Source organism: Gadus macrocephalus, chromosome 20 (genome assembly GCF_031168955.1).
Source record: "Gadus macrocephalus chromosome 20, ASM3116895v1".
In the NCBI taxonomy this organism is placed as follows: Eukaryota; Metazoa; Chordata; class Actinopteri; order Gadiformes; family Gadidae; genus Gadus; species Gadus macrocephalus.
This window is the reverse complement of record NC_082401.1, coordinates 260,155-280,874: the sequence shown is the minus strand read 5'-3', so window position 1 is coordinate 280,874 and position 20,720 is coordinate 260,155. Positions and strand designations below refer to the sequence as shown.

Genomic DNA, 20,720 nt, shown 5'->3' with positions numbered 1-20,720 from the left:
CAGGCCGATACTGCAGTGTCCCCCCCTTGCTGGAAAGGCAGTGCCATCGCCCTTTCAGCAGGCCTATTGCGCGCTCAACGGTGCCCCTCGTGCGCGCATGGGCCCGGTTATACGCCGGTTATACTTCCTGCTGGGTCCTCGGGTTGGTTAAGGGGGTCATTGGCCATGGCTTCAGCGGGTAACCTTGATCACCTAATGATGATACATTTTTAAACAACTGTACACAACCCAGCAATAGTATTTTAAACATGTTGTAGCCTAATAGTACTCACCAATGAGCCAGCCATCTTCCACAGCGCCTTCTTGGAGACTCACAACAACAGAGCTGTTCTGCATGATGAAAGAGTCGTGTGTTCCTCCAGGCCACCGCGAAACGTTTAACAAGGATAGATTTGCATCACAAACGATTTGCACGTTGACAGAATGAAACCCCTTTCTGTTAACATAGTTAAATTTGTTAGTTGACGGTGCTTTTGTGGCTATGTGGTCGCAATCTATGGCTCCAATTATGTTTGGGAATCCGGCGATGGCGTGAAAGCCCCGTTTGATTTCGGCTTGTTGGGGATCTCTGTAAGGGAACTGGATGTAGTTTGGGGCCAGGGAAATAATTGCGTCCAACACCGCCGGCATGGTCCTACTCATCGATGGCTGAGAAGTGCCGGATATGTCTCCAACCTCACGCTGAAATGTGCCGGTAGATAAAAATCCCAGGGAGGAAAGGAGTTGGATATGCACAGGGATTGCGTTTGTGAGTCTCGTGTCTCGAGCCAACATTGGCCCTAAATCACGACACAAATCCAGCAGTACATTCTTTGGGTAGTGGTACCTACTAAGAAGCCACTCTGTGCTCTCTCCAAGCAGATCAGTACAATCTTTGAAGACGCGCTCCCTGCGGAGCGCATGGTTTGCCAAGTCTTCCAATAATGCAAGATAAGCCATTGCACTAGATTTCAAACATTTCTCACAGCTGTCTTTTATAGGGTTTGAAACCAATTAGGTAATTTTTCTGTTTAAAATTAGACAAAGGAGTAATTGAATGTTTTCTAATTAAAGTAAACATGGCACATATGTGGATGTCGATTGCTTAATGCAGACGTTGACACTCTTAAAGGTCCCATGACATGCTATTTTATGTATTCTTTAATATAGGCAGACATGGGGGACTCGAGTCACATGACTTGACTCGAGTCAGACTCGAGTCGCAAATTTGAGGACTTGAGACTTGCTTGACTAACACTGATAAAAGACTCGACTTGACTTGGTCTTCATGACTTGAGACTTGACTTAGACTTGAGACAGATGACTCGAAATGACTTTTCTAAAGTTAAATTATAGGTTGGATATGTGATTTGCGATACGCCAGCAGATTTTGAAAAGACGCAACTCAAATAGTCCTACCCCCTCTCCTTCAACGTTGACTGACTCCACCCATTCCAAGTACATGGACGCGCAATCACACAAGAGCGCGAACACAGATGCGCGAGAGTGGGCCAGGGTAGGCTAGCTAGGTTGGAGTTTAGGGTTGTATTCTAGCGCTCGGTCCAAATGTGGATTAGCTAGTAAACTAGCTCCAGTAGCTACCGCAGGATAACAACAAACAGAAGCTTGCTCTGGCACGAGCTTTGAGTACGTGCACGTGCACGAAGAGGTCATGCGCGGGGGGAGGGGGAGTGCAGAACGACCATTTGATTGACGTACTTACTGTCCAATGCCACTCAGTGTTTCTGAAAATCATTGGCTGGAGTTTTTCGAGCCCTGCCCGTTCCACAGATGATTAACTTGTTTAATTTAATCATGTCAGTAGGCTACTTCTAACTCAGTGGTTTTAAGTGTATTTTTGTTCAAGGTGGAGGTACGAGTTATAGCAGTCCCTGCATCAAGTGCACCTCTTGAACGTGTGTTCAGCCATGGTGGGGTGATAATGTGACCGCATCATTCAGAACTCAGTGACAAAGTACTGTCAAATAATTTATTTTGCAAATGCAATGCATTGTAAGTCGATGTATGTTGCGAGGCAGCAAGATTGCTACCAGCTTTCAGGCTTGTGTGTTACTATTTCCCCTTCCTACAGTATGTGTATGTGATATTACTTTTGAAATATTCTTTTTTTTCATGTCTGATGCCATGTGTTGCAAATAATATTCTACAACATCTAGAGAGATTGAGCGATTTGATTCTGTTCATAGGTTGGAGGTAATGATCATAAAAAACATTTTCAAACTATGCACATAATGGTTTTGGAATGTTTTGAATAGTTTGAGTTATTGTTATTGTTATGACATTGTTATTGTTAATGTTGAAATAAAACTCAACTTATGAACCACTCTCTTTACCGATTTTTAAATGTGGAAACTGGGTTAGATCATCAGATTTTTGTATGACTTGACTTGTGACTTGCTTGACCTGAGCAATGACTTGACTTGTGACTTGCTTGATTCTCACCACAGTGACTTGGGACTTGCTTGAGACTTGAAGGTTATGACTTGAGACTTGCTTGTGACTTGCACATGAATGACTTACCCCCACCTCTGAATATAGGTATTAGTGGGCAACTAACACAGTATTCAAAGACGTTCCCGAAATTCAGCCAGTCAAAGCCAAAGTTCCGTTCCCCCAATTCCTTCTCAACCATGGCTCAGATAACCCCCACAACAGTCTCGTTGTGGAAATACAAGACACGTCAAAGAACCGACAAGAAACACTTGCGTTACAGTGTGTGTATTCACACAAACACACACACATGTGGCGCTCGCACGGTCGAGTCTGATTGGCGGGCCAACGTCTCTGGGCGGGCCAGGCAGAGTAAGGGGAGGAGCTGAGATTGATGACGTCAAGAATACAGACATTCCAAATCAGCGCACTTGAGCCTCCGTTTTTTCAAAGGCGAGCAGAACAGCTAGTGCTCGTTTTACACCAAACGCAAGTTTTAGCAATTGGGGGACCATAGGCAGGCTAGGGGAACTCATATTTATGTTAGAAAACCTCATAAAGTGAGATTTTCATGTCATGGGACCTTTAAATGCTTTGCTTTGCACTTGTAACATCGCTATTCTACCACTAGATTCTGTTCGTACATTTTGGTAAATTCCATACTTTGCGTGGCAATGATCCTACGCCCTCCTTACGCACAAATCTGTGCGTAAGTACGGTTGATCAATGAGGCCCCAGGCTTTGATAACAGGCTTTGAGAGGCTACCTGTTCGGATCAGCTTAGCTCAGGAGGTAGAGCAGTTGTATTGCAGAGGTGGGGGTAAGTCATTCATGTGCAAGTCAGAAGCAAGTCTCAAGTCATAACCTTCAAGTCTCAAGCAAGTCCCAAGTCACTGTGGTGAGAATCAAGCAAGTCACAAGTCAAGTCATTGCTCAGGTCAAGCAAGTCACAAGTCAAGTCATACAAAAATCTGATGATCTAACCCAGTTTCCACATTTAAAAATCGGTAAAGAGAGTGGTTCATAAGTTGAGTTTTATTTCAACATTAACAATAACGATGTCTTAACAATAACAATAACTCAAAATATTCAAAACATTCCAAAACCATTATGTGCATAGTTTGAAAATGTTTTTTATGATCATTACCTCCAACCTATGAACAGAATCAAATATAACCTCTAGGTAGCTGTATACGACAACAGTTCAAGTCAATCACTCAATCTCCCGACATGTTGTAGAATATTATTTGCAACACATGGCATCAGACATGAAAAAAAAGAATATTTCAAAAGTAATATCACATACACATACTGTAGGAAGGGGAAATAGTAATACACAAGCCTGAAAGCTGGTAGCAATCTTGCTGCCTCGCAACATACATCGACTTACAATGCATTGCATTTGCAAAAAAAATAATTTGACAGTACTTTGTCACTGAGTTCTGAATGATGCGGTCACATTATCACCCCACCATGGCTGAACACACGTTCAAGAGGTGCACTTGATGCAGGGACTGCTATAACTCGTACCTCCACCTTGAACAAAAAGACACTTAAAACCACTGAGTTAAAAGTAGCCTACTGACATGAAAATTAAACAAGTTAATCATCTGTGGAACGGGCAGGGCTCGAAAAACTCCAGCCAATGATTTTCAGAAACACAGAGTGGCATTGGACAGTAAGTACGTCAATCAAACGGTCGTACTGCACTCCCCCTCCCCCCGCGCGTGACCTCTTCGTGCACGTGCACATACTCAAAGCTCGTGCCAAAGCAAGCTTCTGTTTGTTGTTATCCTGCGGTAGCTACTGGAGCTAGTTTACTAGATAATCCACATTTGGACCTAGCGCTAGAATACAACCCTAAACTCCAACCTAGCTATCCTGCCCTGGCCCACTCTCGCGCATCTGTGTTCGCGCTCTTGTGTGATTGCGCGTCCATGTACTTGGAATGGGTGGAGTCAGAGTCAGCGTTGAAGGAGAGGGGGTAAGACCATTTGAGTTGCGTCTTTTCAAAATCTGCTGGCGTATCTCAAATCACATATCCAACCTATAATCTAACTTTAGAAAAGTCATTTCGAGTCATCTGTCTCAAGTCTAAGTCAAGTCTCAAGTCATGAAGACCAAGTCAAAGTCAAGTCGAGTCTTTTATCAGTGTTAGTCAAGCAAGTCTCAAGTCCTCAAATTTTCGACTTGAGTCTGACTCGAGTCAAGTCATGTGACTCGAGTCCCCCATGTCTGTTGTATTGTAATAGGTTGCTAGTTCGATCCCCAGCTCCTCCTAGCTGAGTGTTGACGTGTCCCGGAGCAAGACACTTAACCCTAACTGCTCCCGACGAGCAGGCGGTCACCTTGCATGGTTGACTCTGCCGTCGGTGTGTCAATGTGTGTATTATCCGATGTAAGTCGCTTTGGATAAAATGCCCTAATTGTAATGGAAAATTTTACCTGTTAAAGTGCAACACAAGCTACCTGTAAAAGTGCAAAGAGAGCAGTGAGTCTTCTCGTTCCCGTCCTTAGGTCATTTTTTATTCAGGACATGGTTCTCAGCAGCTGGTTGAGGTCCCTGCCGACGCTCGGGGGCTGAGAGGCGGCGCTCTGCCGCAGGCCGGGCCCCATCTGATGGTGGAGGGCTCGGCACAGGCTGGTTGTCGCCCGGTGCACGCTGCCGCTGGACGGGCCCAGCAGGCCCCACAGCAGGGGCAGCGCCTTCTGCTCCACCAGCTGGGGCCGGCGGGGGTACAGCTCCATCACCAGCTCTGGGGGGGGGGAGGAGACGGAGGGAAAGGGGAGGGGAGGAGACAGGAAGAGAAGGAGGAGGAAACCAAGGAAGAGACAAAATAATGGGAGACAGGAGGAGACAGAAGAGAGGAGACGGCAGAGCAGAGCGGATCAGATGCCTCTTGATTGGCCACACAATGGTATACGTATGTTTGGTGCTGATCATTGCAAAAAACAAAACAAAGAAACATTTTAGCCATTAACAAACCTGCAACCTTCTCGATCAGATCCACCTTTGCTTGGCCGCTAAGAACCCGTGCCTTGAAGCAGAACAGCTCCAGGAGGAGGCTGTTGTCTGGAGAGGGGCAAGGGAAGAACACATGAGTAACAAGGACAACGCCGTGGTCAGACCGGACCGTGTTCTGGACAGCTCCCCACCGGGCCCTCACCGAGGTTCAGCACCAGCTCGCAGAGGGCCCCTGTGGCGGCCGAGTACACAGCGCGGTTCTTGGAGTTGAGGTGGTTGTCCACGATGGCGGGCACCAGGTGGTTGAGCACCCCGGACAGGTTGTCCTTCAGCAGGCGCACCATCCCCTGCAGGGCCTCCAGGGCGTAAAGGTTCACCTTACGGTTGGACTCCAGCAGGCGGTCTCTGAAGAGGTCAAACACCTGGGGGAGCGGGGAGAAACGGGGAACAGGTGAACAAAAAGGGGACAGGAGGGAGTCCAACCAGGAGAGGGGATAAGGGAGAGTGTGAGGTAGTGGGCGTTTACGAGCGGTGGGGGGTTTTACGGACCGGGAACAGGCTGCGGATGACCATGCTGGGGTTGTGCTGGCAGTCGGCCACCAGCTGGTCGAGGCCTTTGATGCGCTCCCTGAAGTCCTTGGACTCCAGCAGAACGGTGAGCTGCCTGATGTACTCAGCCTTGTCTTCCATGATGGGCCCCTGAGGTTTGGAGCTGTACTTGCTGTTGGGCTCCCTGGAGGGTACCACAAAATATAATGTCATGAAACTGCATACATACTTACTACATATATATATATATATATATATATATCGTCGCTGTCCGATGAAACTCGCGTACATCCAAAACGGTTACTTTTCAGGAAATGAAAAAAACACCCTAATTTCAAAGCAGTTGAACGTAGCGTTGTCATACTTGGTACGTCATCTTTAAATGTAGTCGTAATATTGCCAGTGTGATGGTATAGTTCACATTTTACCAAAATCGAGTTTAAATGGACATACGTGCATATTTTACAGTAACGGTGGTCGATACGCGTTCTTCCGATCATGAATGGGCAAGTCGCGTTTCATACTGACAGATGAATAGGCTACGCTAAGTTTATTAATTGCCTACGTCCAACCTAAGGCTATTTAATAAACTGAGCATAACCTATTAATCTTGTCAGTATGAAAATCAGTGTACTGATTCATTGTCCCTTCATAATTATGTCTCCTGCTAACTATGAAGCGATAATGAATCAGTACACTAACAAGCTATACAGAGGTTGTAACGTTAGACCTACCGTAATTGTGTCACTCCTCGCTCGTCCACTCACTCGCTGACGTCAATCACTCACACACACACACACACACACACACACACACACACACACACACACACACACACACACACACACATACGCACACTGCCATTCTCTCGCACACACATACGCTACTCGTAACACTATGCCTCGTTATGAAGGTCGGAATGAAGCGGCCACCGATTATTGACAGGATGGGTACTTTATTCTACCGGAATCGTTCGCTTATTCACTAGACAGTGTCTAGTGAAGAAGCGAACGATTCCGTTCACGATTCCGGCAGACCAACTGCCGGTCAAATCACACAAAACAATAGAGACAGGGATCACACAAGCAACAGGGATCACACAAGGCCCACTCTGGATAAATGTCGTTCATATCGCATATGAGGACTTTGACGGCTGTGGAGAAATGAAATCCTCCGTATCCACGGAGAGCTGTCATCACAGAGAGGGCATCTCTTCGCAAACTTACGGCATCAATAAGAGGGGGCGGTGTCAGCAGACTATTATTTAGACAAATTAGCAAATTTCAATCTGACAATTTTACCAGAGAGTTAGAAAGGGCGTATATCGTGCTTCTGCCTTCTCACACCGCGAGACAGGTTCGTGGCTTTGAGTGTCGTGATTTCGGTTTCGATACGCGTTACAGCTTGCCTGGTTCTACCAGACTCTCGTACTCTTCACTTCATTTCATTTCATTTGTACAGAGAGTACTGAAAGGAAATTCAAATTGAGCGGAAGTACTTAGGCGGGCGGAGCCAGGCTACGTTACAGCCCTATTTAGCCTACTTTATTTACGTTCGTCAGTCAGGTTCACAATAAAAAATATTCGGTGAAAATTACTTCATCTTATATTGCAACTAGAATAAACTTGAGAACAGTTGACAAAAAAACTAAATACCTTAACTTCAAAGTGTTATTCGGCTACCCGATGATGCGCTTCCAGAGACGCTAATGAGATGACTCCACAGGGCGGGAGATACGCGGCGGGATTGACAGCTTTGACACCAAATGGATATACTTGAAAATCTGATGACGTGTTTCACAACTTTTCATTGGTCAATTAGGTTCATGACGCATACTGTATACGGAAATGGACCTGGACATAACTATCATCGTAAAATCTCAAAATCGGCAAAAATGGACATACGCGGTTTTCATCGGACAGCGACGATATATATGATCTTGGAAATAAGATAAAAGATATTCTTAAAGTTTGCTTCAAGTTGAGAAAACGAACAAATGCATAAATAAATATAGGAGAGACATTGCAAACAAAAGCCATCATGTGTGCTCTGGAACACGACCCCGAGAGAGGAGCTGACCTCATAGCATAAGTAAGGCTTTTACTTTCACCAACATATTTCCAAGGTGGCTGTCATGTGTCTGGGAGGAGTCTCACCTGGGGGTGGTGGTGGCGGTGTTGGTGGGGGTTGCAGTGGTGGTGGTGGGGCTGGGGGCTATGGTCTGTTTGGGGAGCTTCCTTTGGAGCGTCGAGGCCCTGGCGGTGCCACTGCCGGGAAGCGAGGCTGGGGTCTGGGGCGTCTCACCCAGACCCTGACCCTGACCCTGACCCTGACACAACAAACACAACAACAACGTTCACCAGACCCGTCACCAGGCGGTAGGGTGGGGCGAGAGGGCGGGGCCTTCCGAACCTTTGCCTTGAGTCCACTGACCGCCTTGCGGGCGGCGGAAAGGTCCTTGGTGGGGATGTTCTTCTCCAGTAGGCTATCAAAGTCCCGGTGGGAGGACAGGAACAGCAACATCCGGCGGCCAAAGGACCTGAAGGGGGAGGAGTGAGACTGGCACGTCACCGAGCCGTTGGACACACGCCAAAGCCTTCAGCCAACACAGGAAGCCACCGGGGGCTCTACGTGCCTGGGTTCCGGGGAGGAGTCCAGGGCCAGCTTGACCACGGCCGGGAGGATTCTGTCCGTCACGTCCTTCCCTCCGGACAGCAGGCGTGCCACGCCCACCCTCTCCAGCAGGTCGGCCAGGTGCTGGGCGGCGCACTTCCTCACCGCCGCGCTCAGGTGGCTGCAGACGCACACAGGCTCAACATGAAGGACGCACACAAAGAGACACAAACCACCGAAGTACACAACGGATGGAGATAAGGAAACATCGGCTAGACCTCTGGAGTATCCTACCTACCAGTCCAAAGCAGATTAAGGATGTTAGAAACGTTTCCTTTGACACTCAAGTCCTGTTTAAATGTCTATTTTTGTGCGTTTTTGTATTTTCGCTCTGTTTGCATCTGCCGCTGATTCTTTGTACTTTATATAAATCACAGATTTGATCTTGCAATACCGTTACTGTGGTAGATATACTAGAAAACATAACAAGGCGCAATACAGTGTGTTTGTGTCTGCGTTGTGCGTGTGCGTGCAGCCCCCTGACCTCAAACCCCCGTCCAAGAAGGCGTTGATGCAGCGTGCCGGCGTGCAGTGCCGCACCATGTGGCCCAGCGCCGCGTCCACTTCCTCCCGGATGAAGGCGTTGCTCTCGGCCGCCTTGTGCAGCAGCGCCCTGGCCGTGGTGTCCACCTCCTTGTCCATGGCCCGCTGCAGGTGGCAGTACAGGACGCCCAGCGTGCACACGGCTACGCGGGACACGCCCGAACGCAGGTTCTTCACCTGAGAACCAGACACACACGTGGCAGACACCACTCACTCTGTAAAGGTTCTTTGAGTGTCTTGGAAAGCGCTATATGAATGAAGGCGTTACATTATAGTACGTTTCACACTCCTCGCTTCATTCAAGGCTGTGTTTTGCTAACATTGTTCATGTCGAATCAAGCACTCATTCTATGGTGTAGAATTGATGGGGATGGTTTTACACACAGCGAGGTATATAGACTAAGCTGTAGACAGGATTGAGTTAGTTTTACACTTGCAGACAGTGACGGACTGTCCACACCCAGCCGCCCGCCCACTCACACACCCATCCACAGTGACAGACGCTGGTCTCCATGTTACGTGGTAGAGAGAGAGAGAGCACCAGGGAGCAGGCCCAGAGAGGGGGAGCTACCTCTTGAACGAGGGCGAGGCAGACGTCGCGGAGCCTGGGGAGCAGCGTGTCCACGTGGTTCTGGGCCAGACTGCGCAGCACCGTGAGCCCTTCCATCTTCTCCTGCCTGCGTTCAGAACCACAGCAGTTCAGTCAGATGAAACACAAGTTCGGATTGCTTCAACTAATTCTGTGTGTGTGTGTGGGGGGGGGGGGGGATTCTGAGTGTGTGTGGTGTGTGTGTGTGTGTGTCTCACCAGTTCTCTGAGCTGATGAGAGTGAGGCTCTGTGTCATGGCCAGCTCAGGTTTGGGGAAGGGGTGGGGCCCGGGTGGGTCTCGCTGGGGGCCGCTGAGGGAGCCCTGTGCCGGCTCATCTGCACACACACACGTTTGAAAAATAAACGCCGGTCTCAATTAGACGCCGGCACCTTGCCAGGGTCGCGTGACAACATCACAGACGTAGTTCCGAGCATTACCAACTTTCGCCAATAGATGGCATCAGTTAACCAAAAGGAAAATCCAAATGAATTAAAGGCCTGTTCCATATGGACGCCTGTCCCAAACACAAGCCGCTTGAGTTCAGGGATTGAAACAAATGAAAGCCTGGGCTAATAATTAAAGTTTTGTGGCATGCAGGCTCAATCCTATAAAAAAAAGAAGAGTTCCATTGGATTGATTTATTTGTGTAAGAGATGCCATTCTTACCTCTGCTATCCAACAGCTTCTCCTCCAGCTCGGGCTCAGCGGTCAGCCTCTGGTCGGGGAAACAGCGGCCCCCGTTCTTCTGCCTCTTCCCAGAGGGCCCTGCCTCTTCCCCTGCCTGGTGGGGGGGCGGGCCCCGGAGCTTCTCCCGGGGGATCCTGCCGTTCCTCAGACGCTCCTGCACAGGGGGAAACGGGCTGAACGCGCACTTACCTCTGCCCGCCACGCCTTCAGGAACGTCAGAGGCCGGCGGGCTGCCTGGGGCCTGGGACCTCTGGCCGTTGGCAGACTGGGAGCGCTCCGTCCCAGAGAGGTCCGCCTCGGCGCCTCGGAGCGCCCGGCGGCGGGCAGAGGCAGCGGCGTTCCAGGACGAGGAGGCGGAGCTCAGCGGGGCTAGATAGATATGTTCCATTATTTGCCTTGCGGAGCCAACCAGTCCTGTGCACGTATGCAAATTAGCCATGTGCCCCAATGTCTATTTGTTTTGAGTGCACGAATGAGTGCAGATCATGATTTGCAGATGCAGATCAGTGAAACATATTTTAACTAGCCTACTACAGCACGCAGGTTTTTTTGTTCTCGGTTGTAATTAGCCTACATTTTAGGAGTTTTTTTATATTGGGGGGAATCACTGTCCTACTTGTTGTCGAAGCACTTTATCCAACAAGCAAAACCGTCTCGGCAATATGGCCAAAGTGTATGGGAGAGTTCACTCTTTGATATGGCTGTCTGTACTAAAAGCATACGGCTCCTTTAAATGCGTCTGCATAATTGAATTGTACGTCATGAGCGACTTGAGAGACCAAAGCGAACAGAAATATTCGCAGCGAAACTTTGTGAGCGACCAAAGCGTCTTTGAAGCTTTGGTCGCTCCTGGTGTGGACGTACGGTAAGGCACTGTAATACAATTTGAGATTAACCTTCTGCAAGTATACTAAAGTGCTTTGCTATTGAGTATACTTTTTCTAAGTACACATACGTACAATTTACAATACACTTGCATTGTACACTTTTTATAAGTACAATGCAATACCACTTTAAGTATTTCAGAATTAGTGTACTTTTTTTTCAGTACATTAAAGTGGAACTTAATGACATTTATTGCAAAATACACTTTTGAAAAGTACATACGTTAAACATACTTTAATTTAAGCACAAAAAGTAAAAGTATACTTGTCATAACTTTTGTATGCTTCAATTATATTTGCAATACACTAAAGTATACGACTTCTTCACCTGGGGGGGTTCGGCCCGGGGAAGTCTCCTGGCTCGAGGCGGCACCCAGAGCCCGTGCACGGGGGGACACGGTGTCGGAGTGGGCCGCCTGGATCCAGGCTTCCTGGCCGACAGCCTCCTCAGCCACAGCCAACCGGGGCAGCCTAGACCCACGAGGGTAGCGGGGGTTAAGGCCCGGGGGCTTGGCCTCAGTAGGGGGGCGGAGGACGACCCTGCCTGGGGCCTGGGACCTCTGGCCGTTGGCAGACTGGGAGCGCTCCGTCCCAGAGAGGTCCGCCTCGGCGCCTCGGAGCGCCCGGCGGCGGGCAGAGGCAGCGGCGTTCCAGGACGAGGAGGCGGAGCTCAGCGGGGCTTCCCGCAGATCCACTGTGAAGGACACTGTTTAAAAGTACACGTTAAGCATACTTTAAAGCAACAAATATACTTGGAATAACTTTTGTATTCTTCAATTATATTTGTACTACAATAAAGTGTACTACTTGTTCACCTGGGGGTCTATGTAGGGGCTTGGCCTCAGTAGGGCGGAGGACGATCCTCTCGTTGGCGCCAGCGGCTGGGGCAGCCAACCGGGGCAGCCTAGCTCCACGAGGGTGGTCAGGGTCAGCCACTTCTAATGAGGGGAAATTAAGTACACTTTAATAAAACATTTTAATATTGATTATTGTAATGGTCTTTTGACAGGCCTTTCTAAAGGAGCTGTTCGTAAATTGCAACTTGTTCAAAACGCTACTGCTAGAGTCCTAACAAAAACAAAAAAATGTGAACATATTACACCTATTCTCAGATCTCTACACTGGTTACCAGTCTGTCAGAGGATTGAATTCAAAGTACTCCTAATAGTCTATAAATCGCTAAATGGTCTCGGGCCAAAATACATGTCAGACCTCCTTTCACCTTATACTCCAGCTAGACCCCTAAGGTCAGCTGGGACCAGTCTATTAATCACTCCAAGAGTGAAAACAAAACACGGTGAAGCAGCTTTTAGTTATTCTGCCTCGTGCAAGTGGAATAAACTCCCTGATGAACTAAAACAAGCCGAAACTCTAAATACCTTCAAAACCAGCCTTAAAACCTTCATGTTCTCCAGTGCCTTCGACTAAACACTAGCACTTTGTTTCACTCTTTTAGTTTTGACTACAACACTAGCACTTTGATTCACTCCTTTATTTTGAGCTATATTCTTATTTATTTTTATCTTTTATCTTTATATACCCTCTATTTTTATTACTTTTTATCTTTTATGCTCATTTGTATTCTCTTATCTATTCTCCCTGTTTTGTATTTCTTATGCTCTATGTAAAGCACTTTGAATTGCCATTGTTGTATGAAATGTGCTATACAAATAAAATTGCCTTGCCTTGCCTTGCCTTAATAGTGTTTTACACAGGACTTGAAAATAAGTGTACTTTACACAAGTACACAATGACCACGTATTTGCAATTTTTCTAAGGCACTCTAATACAATTTGAGATTAACTTTCTGCAAGTATACTAAAATACACTTCTACTTTGCTATTTAATATACTTTTTCTAAGTACACATACATACAATTTACAATACACTTACAATAAAGTACACTTTTTATAAGTACAATGCAATACCACTTTAAGTATTTCAGAATTTATGTACTTTTTTTTTCAGTACATTAAAGTGGAACTTAATGACATTTATTGCAAAGTACACTTTTGAAAAGTACACACGTTAAACATACTTTAATTTAAGGACAAAAAGTAAGAGTTCACTTGTAATAACTTTTGTATGCTTCAATTATATTTGCAATACACTAAAGTATACGACTTCTTCACCTGGGGGGGTTCGGCCCGGGGAAGTCTCCTGGCTCGAGGCGGCACCCAGAGCCCGTGCACGGGGGGACACGGTGTCGGAGTGGGCCGCCTGGATCCAGGCTTCCTGGCCGACAGCCTCCTCAGCCACAGCCAACCGGGGCAGCCTAGACCCACGAGGGTAGCGGGGGTTAAGGCCCGGGGGCTTGGCCTCAGTAGGGGGGCGGAGGACGATCCTCTCGTTGCTGCCACCAGCTGGGGCAGCCAACCGGGGCAGCCTAGACCCACGAGGGTAGCGGGGGTTAAGGCCCGGGGGCTTGGCCTCAGTAGGGGGGAGGAGGACGATCCTCTCGTTGGCGCCAGCGGCTGGGGCAGCCAACCGGGGCAGCCTAGACCCACGAGGGTAGCGGGGGTTAAGGCCCGGGGGCTTGGCCTCAGTAGGGGGGCGGAGGACGATCCTCTCGTTGGCGCCAGCGGCTGGGGCAGCCAACCGGGGCAGCCTAGACCCACGATGGTGGTCAGGGTCAGCCACTTCTAATGAGGGGAAATTAAGTACACTTTAATAAAACATTTTAATAGTGTAGTACACAGGACTTGAAAATAAGTGTACTTACATAAGTACACTAAATGACCACCTATTTGCAATTTTTCTCAGGCATTCCAATACAATTTGAGATTAACTTTCTGCAAGTATACTAAAATACACTTCTACTTTGCTATTTAGTATACTTTTTCTAAGTACACATACGTACAACTTACAATACACTTACAATAAAGTACACTTTTTATAAGTACAATGCAATACCACTTTAAGTATTTCAGAATTAGAATACTTTTTTTTCAGTACATTAAAGTGGAACTTAATGACATTTATTATGAAGTACACTTTTGAAGAGTACATACGTTAAACATACTTTTAATTAAGCACAAAAAGTAAAAGTATACTTGTCATAACTTTTGTATGCTTCAATTATATTTGCAATACACTAAAGTATACAACTTCGTCACCTGGGGGGGTTCGGCCCGGGGAAGTCTCCTGGCTCGAGGCGGCACCCAGAGCCCGTGCACGGGGGGACACGGTGTCGGAGTGGGCCGCCTGGATCCAGGCTTCCTGGCCGACAGCCTCCTCAGCCACAGCCAACCGGGGCAGCCTAGACCCACGAGGGTAGCGGGGGTTAAGGCCCGGGGGCTTGGCCTCAGTAGGGGGGCGGAGGACGATCCTCTCGTTGCTGCCACCAGCTGGGGCAGCCAACCAGGGCAGCCTAGCCCCACGAGGGTAGCGGGGGTTAAGGCCCGGGGGCTTGGCCTCAGTAGGGGGGGCGGGGACGAGCCTGGTCTCCTCGGTGTAGGACTCCCTGTCCGCCATCATGATGGAAGCAGGGGTCAGTTGAGCCCACAAAGAAAACAATGTCTTCCTGTCCATCGTCGCTGTTCGATAATCTCTCTATGAGTCTCTGTAATGAAACATATTCAATTTATTATTTAATTAATGGAGTCTTTACCACATACATAGATTGGACCACTGCTTGGGTCTGAAGCATACTCATGCAATTTTGAATTCTGGTACAAGAAATTAAGTGTGTGAGTGATGTGAAAAATTTGTGAAAAGAGAATAAAACGGCATGAGTTGTACGCTGCTATCACGGTGTCTCATTAGGTTTACAACAACATTACTTGCATTGGAAGTCGATAAAGACACTAATTCGGTAAAAGTCACGGTTCATCACTGAAAAGTTGAACCAACCACGAGTGTGAGTACAGCGCATACCGAATCATGTAATAACATAAACGTCAGTAGCCAGTAGCTAGTAAGAGAGTGAGCTAATGCAGTCGTTAAAACACCTCCAGCAGCAGCAGCATTGCTTCAGATATGACCCTCATTAAGTGCGATGGCGTGAATACATGCAGCAAGAACGTTCCACAAATGTACCGATCTGTATATTCATGCGGTATTACGGTTATGGTTTTTGAGTTTACGGTTATGGTGACAGAAGGTTACGACGATAAATCGATCGGTGTTTTCCCCGTGAAAAACCATTTACAATAACATACATAATTGTTAGCGTTATCGATCAGTTAGATGACTTTCTAAAATGACATTGAACTTTTCGAAGAGGAGGCAAGGGCCCTTTGGTGTTTGTTGGAGAGTGAGGTGAGAGAGGCCGTGGCGGGCCCGAGGTCCACGACGCCCCGAGCACGGCTTAACCTTATTTCAATCGAGCAATATGTGGTAGGCTAGATTTATCTTTTACACTTCGATAAATATATGATTGATATGTTATAATGTGCCAGGGACGGATTTATAATAGCATTGACATAAAATGGGACTAGGCCTACTTATTACTTAGAGCTGTAGTTCATGACTTACCTCTACTTGGCGTCGAAGGGCGAATGAAAACTTTAGAACTTGAGCAGACCTTGATTGACACGAGGCATTATGACGAGCCCAGCTTCCCGAACCTATCATTGAGCGCATTGTGACCTCACAGTAATTTGTGTGTGTTTTAATAGAAAACCAGCCTACAGGATACCCCAGATCTTTGAAACAATAATATCACAAAACACTGATGCTTTGCATTATTGCGTATGCATGCTACTGAAAAATTGCACCAGGTGGGATGTGACCGTGTGAGGATTAAACCAACCTGAGTTGGACATCAGGGAATCACACATATGAAAGCATGCGTTAATGTGCATATGAACATTGCAAAGTAGGCTATAATATGCAACATTTCCACATTCAATCATCATAAAATATCTGATTGCCTAAACTACTACGCTACTACGCATTACAAGGTTATGGTTTGGCAGCAGGTGGCAGCATAGGACCTGAAACCAAACATTTCAAACCCGCAAGAAAGACACCCTCATATCAATTTGGGGGCCCGATTTGAAATCTTTAGTGCCACTCACAGGCCAAAGCTGGGTTTACTTTAGTGCTCAAAAGTTTGAAACATGGCCGGTTAGCTTTTTCCTTTCAGCTCTGTATTCATTTTCCATGCTTTGGGCGATTTAAGTCACTAGCCAAAGACAGATGCTTATGTCCAATGGCCTATTGTTGGCTAGGTCTGTTGGTTTACGGCCTGATAACAGATGCTCATTGAATCAGGGTCAAGGACAAAATAACATATCGTCACCCTCCCACTACTGTAACAGACCATGAGGAAGGGTAGACCTATGCCACAAACATTTGAATATGCTAGAGCACACATAGACTCAGAGGAGACAGAGGGAAGTTTGGCTGTGAATGGCACTTTAATTCAGTAAAGCAAACTCAAACGTCACAACTGTAATAACTCTTAGCTAAACCAAACAAATGGCAGGAAAACTTTCCTCTGTGATAATATCAAATGATTTTTCAACTCTGTGCACAATAAAGCACAACTTAACAACTAAATATAATAATATAATAATAATAATATAATAATAATATAACTTAACGTTAATAACTTAACAAAAAAATAAAGCACAACTTAACAACTAAATATAATAATATAATAATAATAATATAACTTAACGTTAATAACTTAACAAAAAAATAAAGCACAACTTAACAACTAAATATAATAATATAATAATAATATAACTTAACGTTAATAACTTAACAAAACGCTGAGGAGGCATGTGCATCTCCTCACTTCTCCCTCCAGCTTATCTGAGCTGGGTTATTCTCACTTATTTTGACTGATGCCTATTGATGAGGCAAGTTGTCGAAGAAGGGATGACACTCGATCGGCATGACATGTTTCATTGACTGAAGGTCCTGGAATTTTCTCTCCTTGATTGGCAGAGCACATGGAAATACTCTAATCCATGCCATCGGCTCTTTTGGCACCTGTATCCTCTGTGGCAGTGCTTCCCATGCAGTGTTCTCTGAAAAGGATAGCTTGAAATGGACCTTGCCATCGCTGCTAAACTGAAGAGCCCGCAAATCATGCACAGTCGGATCTCCAGCTTTCTTGCCTGGTCTGATGCTCAAGAAGTAAGAATCATTCATACTCAGGAATTCATCATGCTTGAGCACCTTCACATGGTAGGGTGATGGTCTGATTCTTGCAGTCTGGAGTATGATTACATAGTCTCTGTGGGTGAAGATATCCACAACCATTTTGCGTTCAATGGTACTATGCGTTATTAGTGTTATTAGTACCCCGTGTTTCCTGGCAAGCTCAGAGTATGCATTTGCCACAGTTGCATTTCTGTTCTGATAACCACAGCCATCACTCCACACTATTATCTCCTTGATTTCTGGATGGTCTTTGATCACACCTTCAAAATGGCGATATTGTAGATGTGCGAAAACCTCGCTTTTCAGGCCACCCTCTGATTCGTCCCAAGTATAGCAGTAGCCTTCCTTTGATTCCAAGTTGAAGAGGGTAAAGTTATGGATCTGCAGTTTCGTTTTGTAATACATGCTGCTGGCTTGGGTTCTTGGAGACAGCAGCACGGCTTGCAAGTCCATTGTCCAAACGGACTTCTCATTGTTTGCAGAATCCTTGTCGCGGGATTTCTCTTGCCTCGCTTCATCTTTCTTGGCAACATGTGCATCATACTCAACCTTACTGATATTCCCATGCTTGAATGAAACACAAACATCACACTGATCTTTTCGCGGGATGAATACGGAATAGTTTTCTTCATGGAACACATCTGTGAAATGTCGTATCCCAACTGCCCTCACTTCAACAGTTGCAGCCGCCTGTTCATATTCCCTATGTAGTTTGGAGATGGTTGTGCCTGGGTGAAGGAACCTCTTGTTTTTGTAGGTTGCTGTGCTTCTGCAGTAGTGTGAATCAACAGTGGGCAGGTCCTTCAACCAGTCCTTAAGGAAATCTGTGACACAAGTTTCCAGCTTTGCATGCTTACCACTCTTAGGTCCGTATTTAGATGGCGGGGCTGCTGCTTGATCGTCGTGTTCGATGGTGTCTTCGTTCAGCCAGTGTGTAATGGTTCTTTCAGGGACACCAATTGTAGAGCAAAAGAGTGACTTGCACACCTTACAACTGCTTCCATCCTGAAGTTTCAGTTGGTAGGAAAATGATATACTGAGTCGGGATCCCTCAGCAACTTTCCTTTGCTTTATGTCAACCTTTGTGACCAAAGCAGTGATGTATAACTGACGTTCTTTCCAGGTGTTCATTGACCAAACTTTCTGAAATATCCACTGCCGCTGCTCTTCTGTAATGGATTGGCAGCCTCGAGTTGGGATTTTTTGACAGAACTTCGAGTTACAGGGAGGACCCATAGCCTTTGCACTTCGTTCTTTGCCACTTTTGAGGTTGTATGGCATTCCTTTGAGACGTTTCTCCTTGGATTCATTTTGCTTCCATGTTCCTGGACTGAGGCGTTTATTTCGTTTCCTTTGGACAGTATTGTTTAGGCTGTTTTCATTTTCAGGGGCAGAGGACTCATTACAGGATGGTTTATAGTCTGGATCGCCAATATCATCATCAGCAGATGAGTCTTCTTCAAGATGTGGACGTGTCTGCTCGACATCTTCAGCATCATCAATGGGAGTGAAAAGGGAAAAGGAGTCTGAAAAGGAGTCTTGGCCTGGTGCATTTTCCTCCATCTCAACGACGGTCTCATTTTCATATTCATTGGATGGGGCCTGATCAGTGTCAGAAGAATCAAGTTCATCTCCTACCAAAGAGGAGATGGTGTGTGGTTTTGTATTATATTTTAGGTAACACTTTACAATAAGGGTGCATTAATTAATGGTTATTTAATGCTTAATAAGCATTAATCAATGTTTAATTAATGCTTTATAAGCATCAACTTAGCATTAAAGTAAACTTGTTTACTTTAAAAAAAAAAATCCCAACTCGGGCAACTCGGGTTGTTCCTGCGTAAATTGACACACACACACACACACACACACACACACACACACACACACACACACACAGTTGATTAACCCAACGCTGATCACCTGTTCTGAAACCGAAAACCCAGAGTTGCTTTTCAACCCTGAACTCTGAGTCAACCAACTCAGAGCGCAGGATTAAAGTGGAAAGGAAGCAATCAAATAAACAGATGTCTATAGCACTAGTTAAATATTTCAATATACCATAAATACAAATAAAGTCGGAAATATGAACCATTATTCAGAATAAAGCACAAACAAGTTGCATAAATTATAATGTTTTCAGCCTGTGCGCCGCCATCTCCGTTTTCAGAATACGATGACGTCACGGGAATGGTTAGTAACATTCTATGTTGTTTACATAGCGGCTCATATCCTCACTAGCCGCGTTTACATGGCACATCTGATCCGCATAGATTTCTATGCGGCATAGATCTGTTCCTAAAATGTGTTCCGAATGTACTGTATACATGGCAGTAACAAAAGTGTCCGTTCTGTCTCTCGCGCACACCTGACACAACTCTGGACCGGCGGCGACATAATGGATGTCTTATCACTATCGGGGATTTTAAATTTGATTTTAATGAAAGCACAGCAGGAGAGAGCTTTTCTCTGCCTGCTGCTTCAATTAAGAAGGAGGAGGACAGCACAGCAACGTATTATTATATATTAACCCTAAGCTCCGCCGCAAACATGAGGAATTTGGATGCGAGTCCGCAGCCAAGACTGGTGGGAGAGAGTGGTCTTACGGGAATTTAGTGACAAGGAATCCTCGAAGGTCCAATTGCGAACTACTGCAGCTGCCATCCCTCTAAGTTAAGAAGCATTTTAACGTTCAGCCTGCAAAAGTACAAGTAGTAGCCTACTCATTTACAGTTATCTCGGACGCGCGCGGACACTACGATACGCAAACACGTCATTAATAAACACCCATGTCCCGTCGCTTAGCAACCGGACATGCTTACCGGACTACTTTTACGGAGTGATAACAAAGACCTGAATCAGGCAATAAATCCACTTTCCTTGACAGCGGTGAAGTTCGGTGTGCTTAAAAGTACAGACGGAGCTCAGTGGACCAATTGCGAACTACTGCGGCTGCTCTAAGTTAAACCCCAATCTATTCGGAATAAGTGTATACATGGCGATTAAAACGGACTACACCACCTCTTCTATTCGGCATAGAATCTATGCCGAACAGATAATTGTATTCCGAATGAGGCGTATACATGATCATTTTCTGTTCCGCATAGAAATCTATGCGGAACAGATGTGTCCATGTAAACGCGGCTACTGGAGGTGATAATAAGTGACATCTCCCGGCTCTGCCCGTCCACAGGATGTTGTTTACAGCTATGAAAAGTAGTACACGGGTGCAGCAGCTGGGCTACCACGCTGTCTTGCAGTTCGTTCATTTCATGATACATG

At 46.2% G+C, this 20,720-nt stretch overlaps 3 protein-coding genes across 3 annotated transcripts in view; 1 reads left to right on the top strand and 2 right to left on the bottom strand.

The window, feature by feature from the left end:
• Window positions 1-20,720, top strand: part of LOC132448861 (uncharacterized) — a 332,340-nt gene that overhangs the window by 173,852 nt on the left and 137,768 nt on the right. The gene's annotated exons all lie outside the window — the stretch shown is intronic.
• LOC132448864 (TOG array regulator of axonemal microtubules protein 1-like) lies at window positions 4,935-12,967 on the bottom strand. Its single transcript, XM_060040411.1, has 14 exons — window positions 12,955-12,967; window positions 12,137-12,259; window positions 11,650-12,027; window positions 10,417-10,806; window positions 9,968-10,085; window positions 9,732-9,837; window positions 9,102-9,337; window positions 8,580-8,738; window positions 8,357-8,483; window positions 8,165-8,255; window positions 5,945-6,135; window positions 5,598-5,817; window positions 5,417-5,503; window positions 4,935-5,186 (listed from the first exon to the last, which is right to left on the bottom strand). The coding sequence occupies exons 1-14, from the start codon at window positions 12,965-12,967 to the stop codon at window positions 4,960-4,962; spliced, it is 2,466 nt and encodes an 821-aa protein (XP_059896394.1). The 3' UTR covers window positions 4,935-4,959.
• LOC132448754 (WW domain-binding protein 11-like) lies at window positions 13,387-15,841 on the bottom strand. Its single transcript, XM_060040264.1, has 3 exons — window positions 15,798-15,841; window positions 14,438-14,883; window positions 13,387-13,963 (listed from the first exon to the last, which is right to left on the bottom strand). The coding sequence occupies exons 2-3, from the start codon at window positions 14,850-14,852 to the stop codon at window positions 13,416-13,418; spliced, it is 963 nt and encodes a 320-aa protein (XP_059896247.1). The 5' UTR covers window positions 14,853-14,883; window positions 15,798-15,841; the 3' UTR covers window positions 13,387-13,415.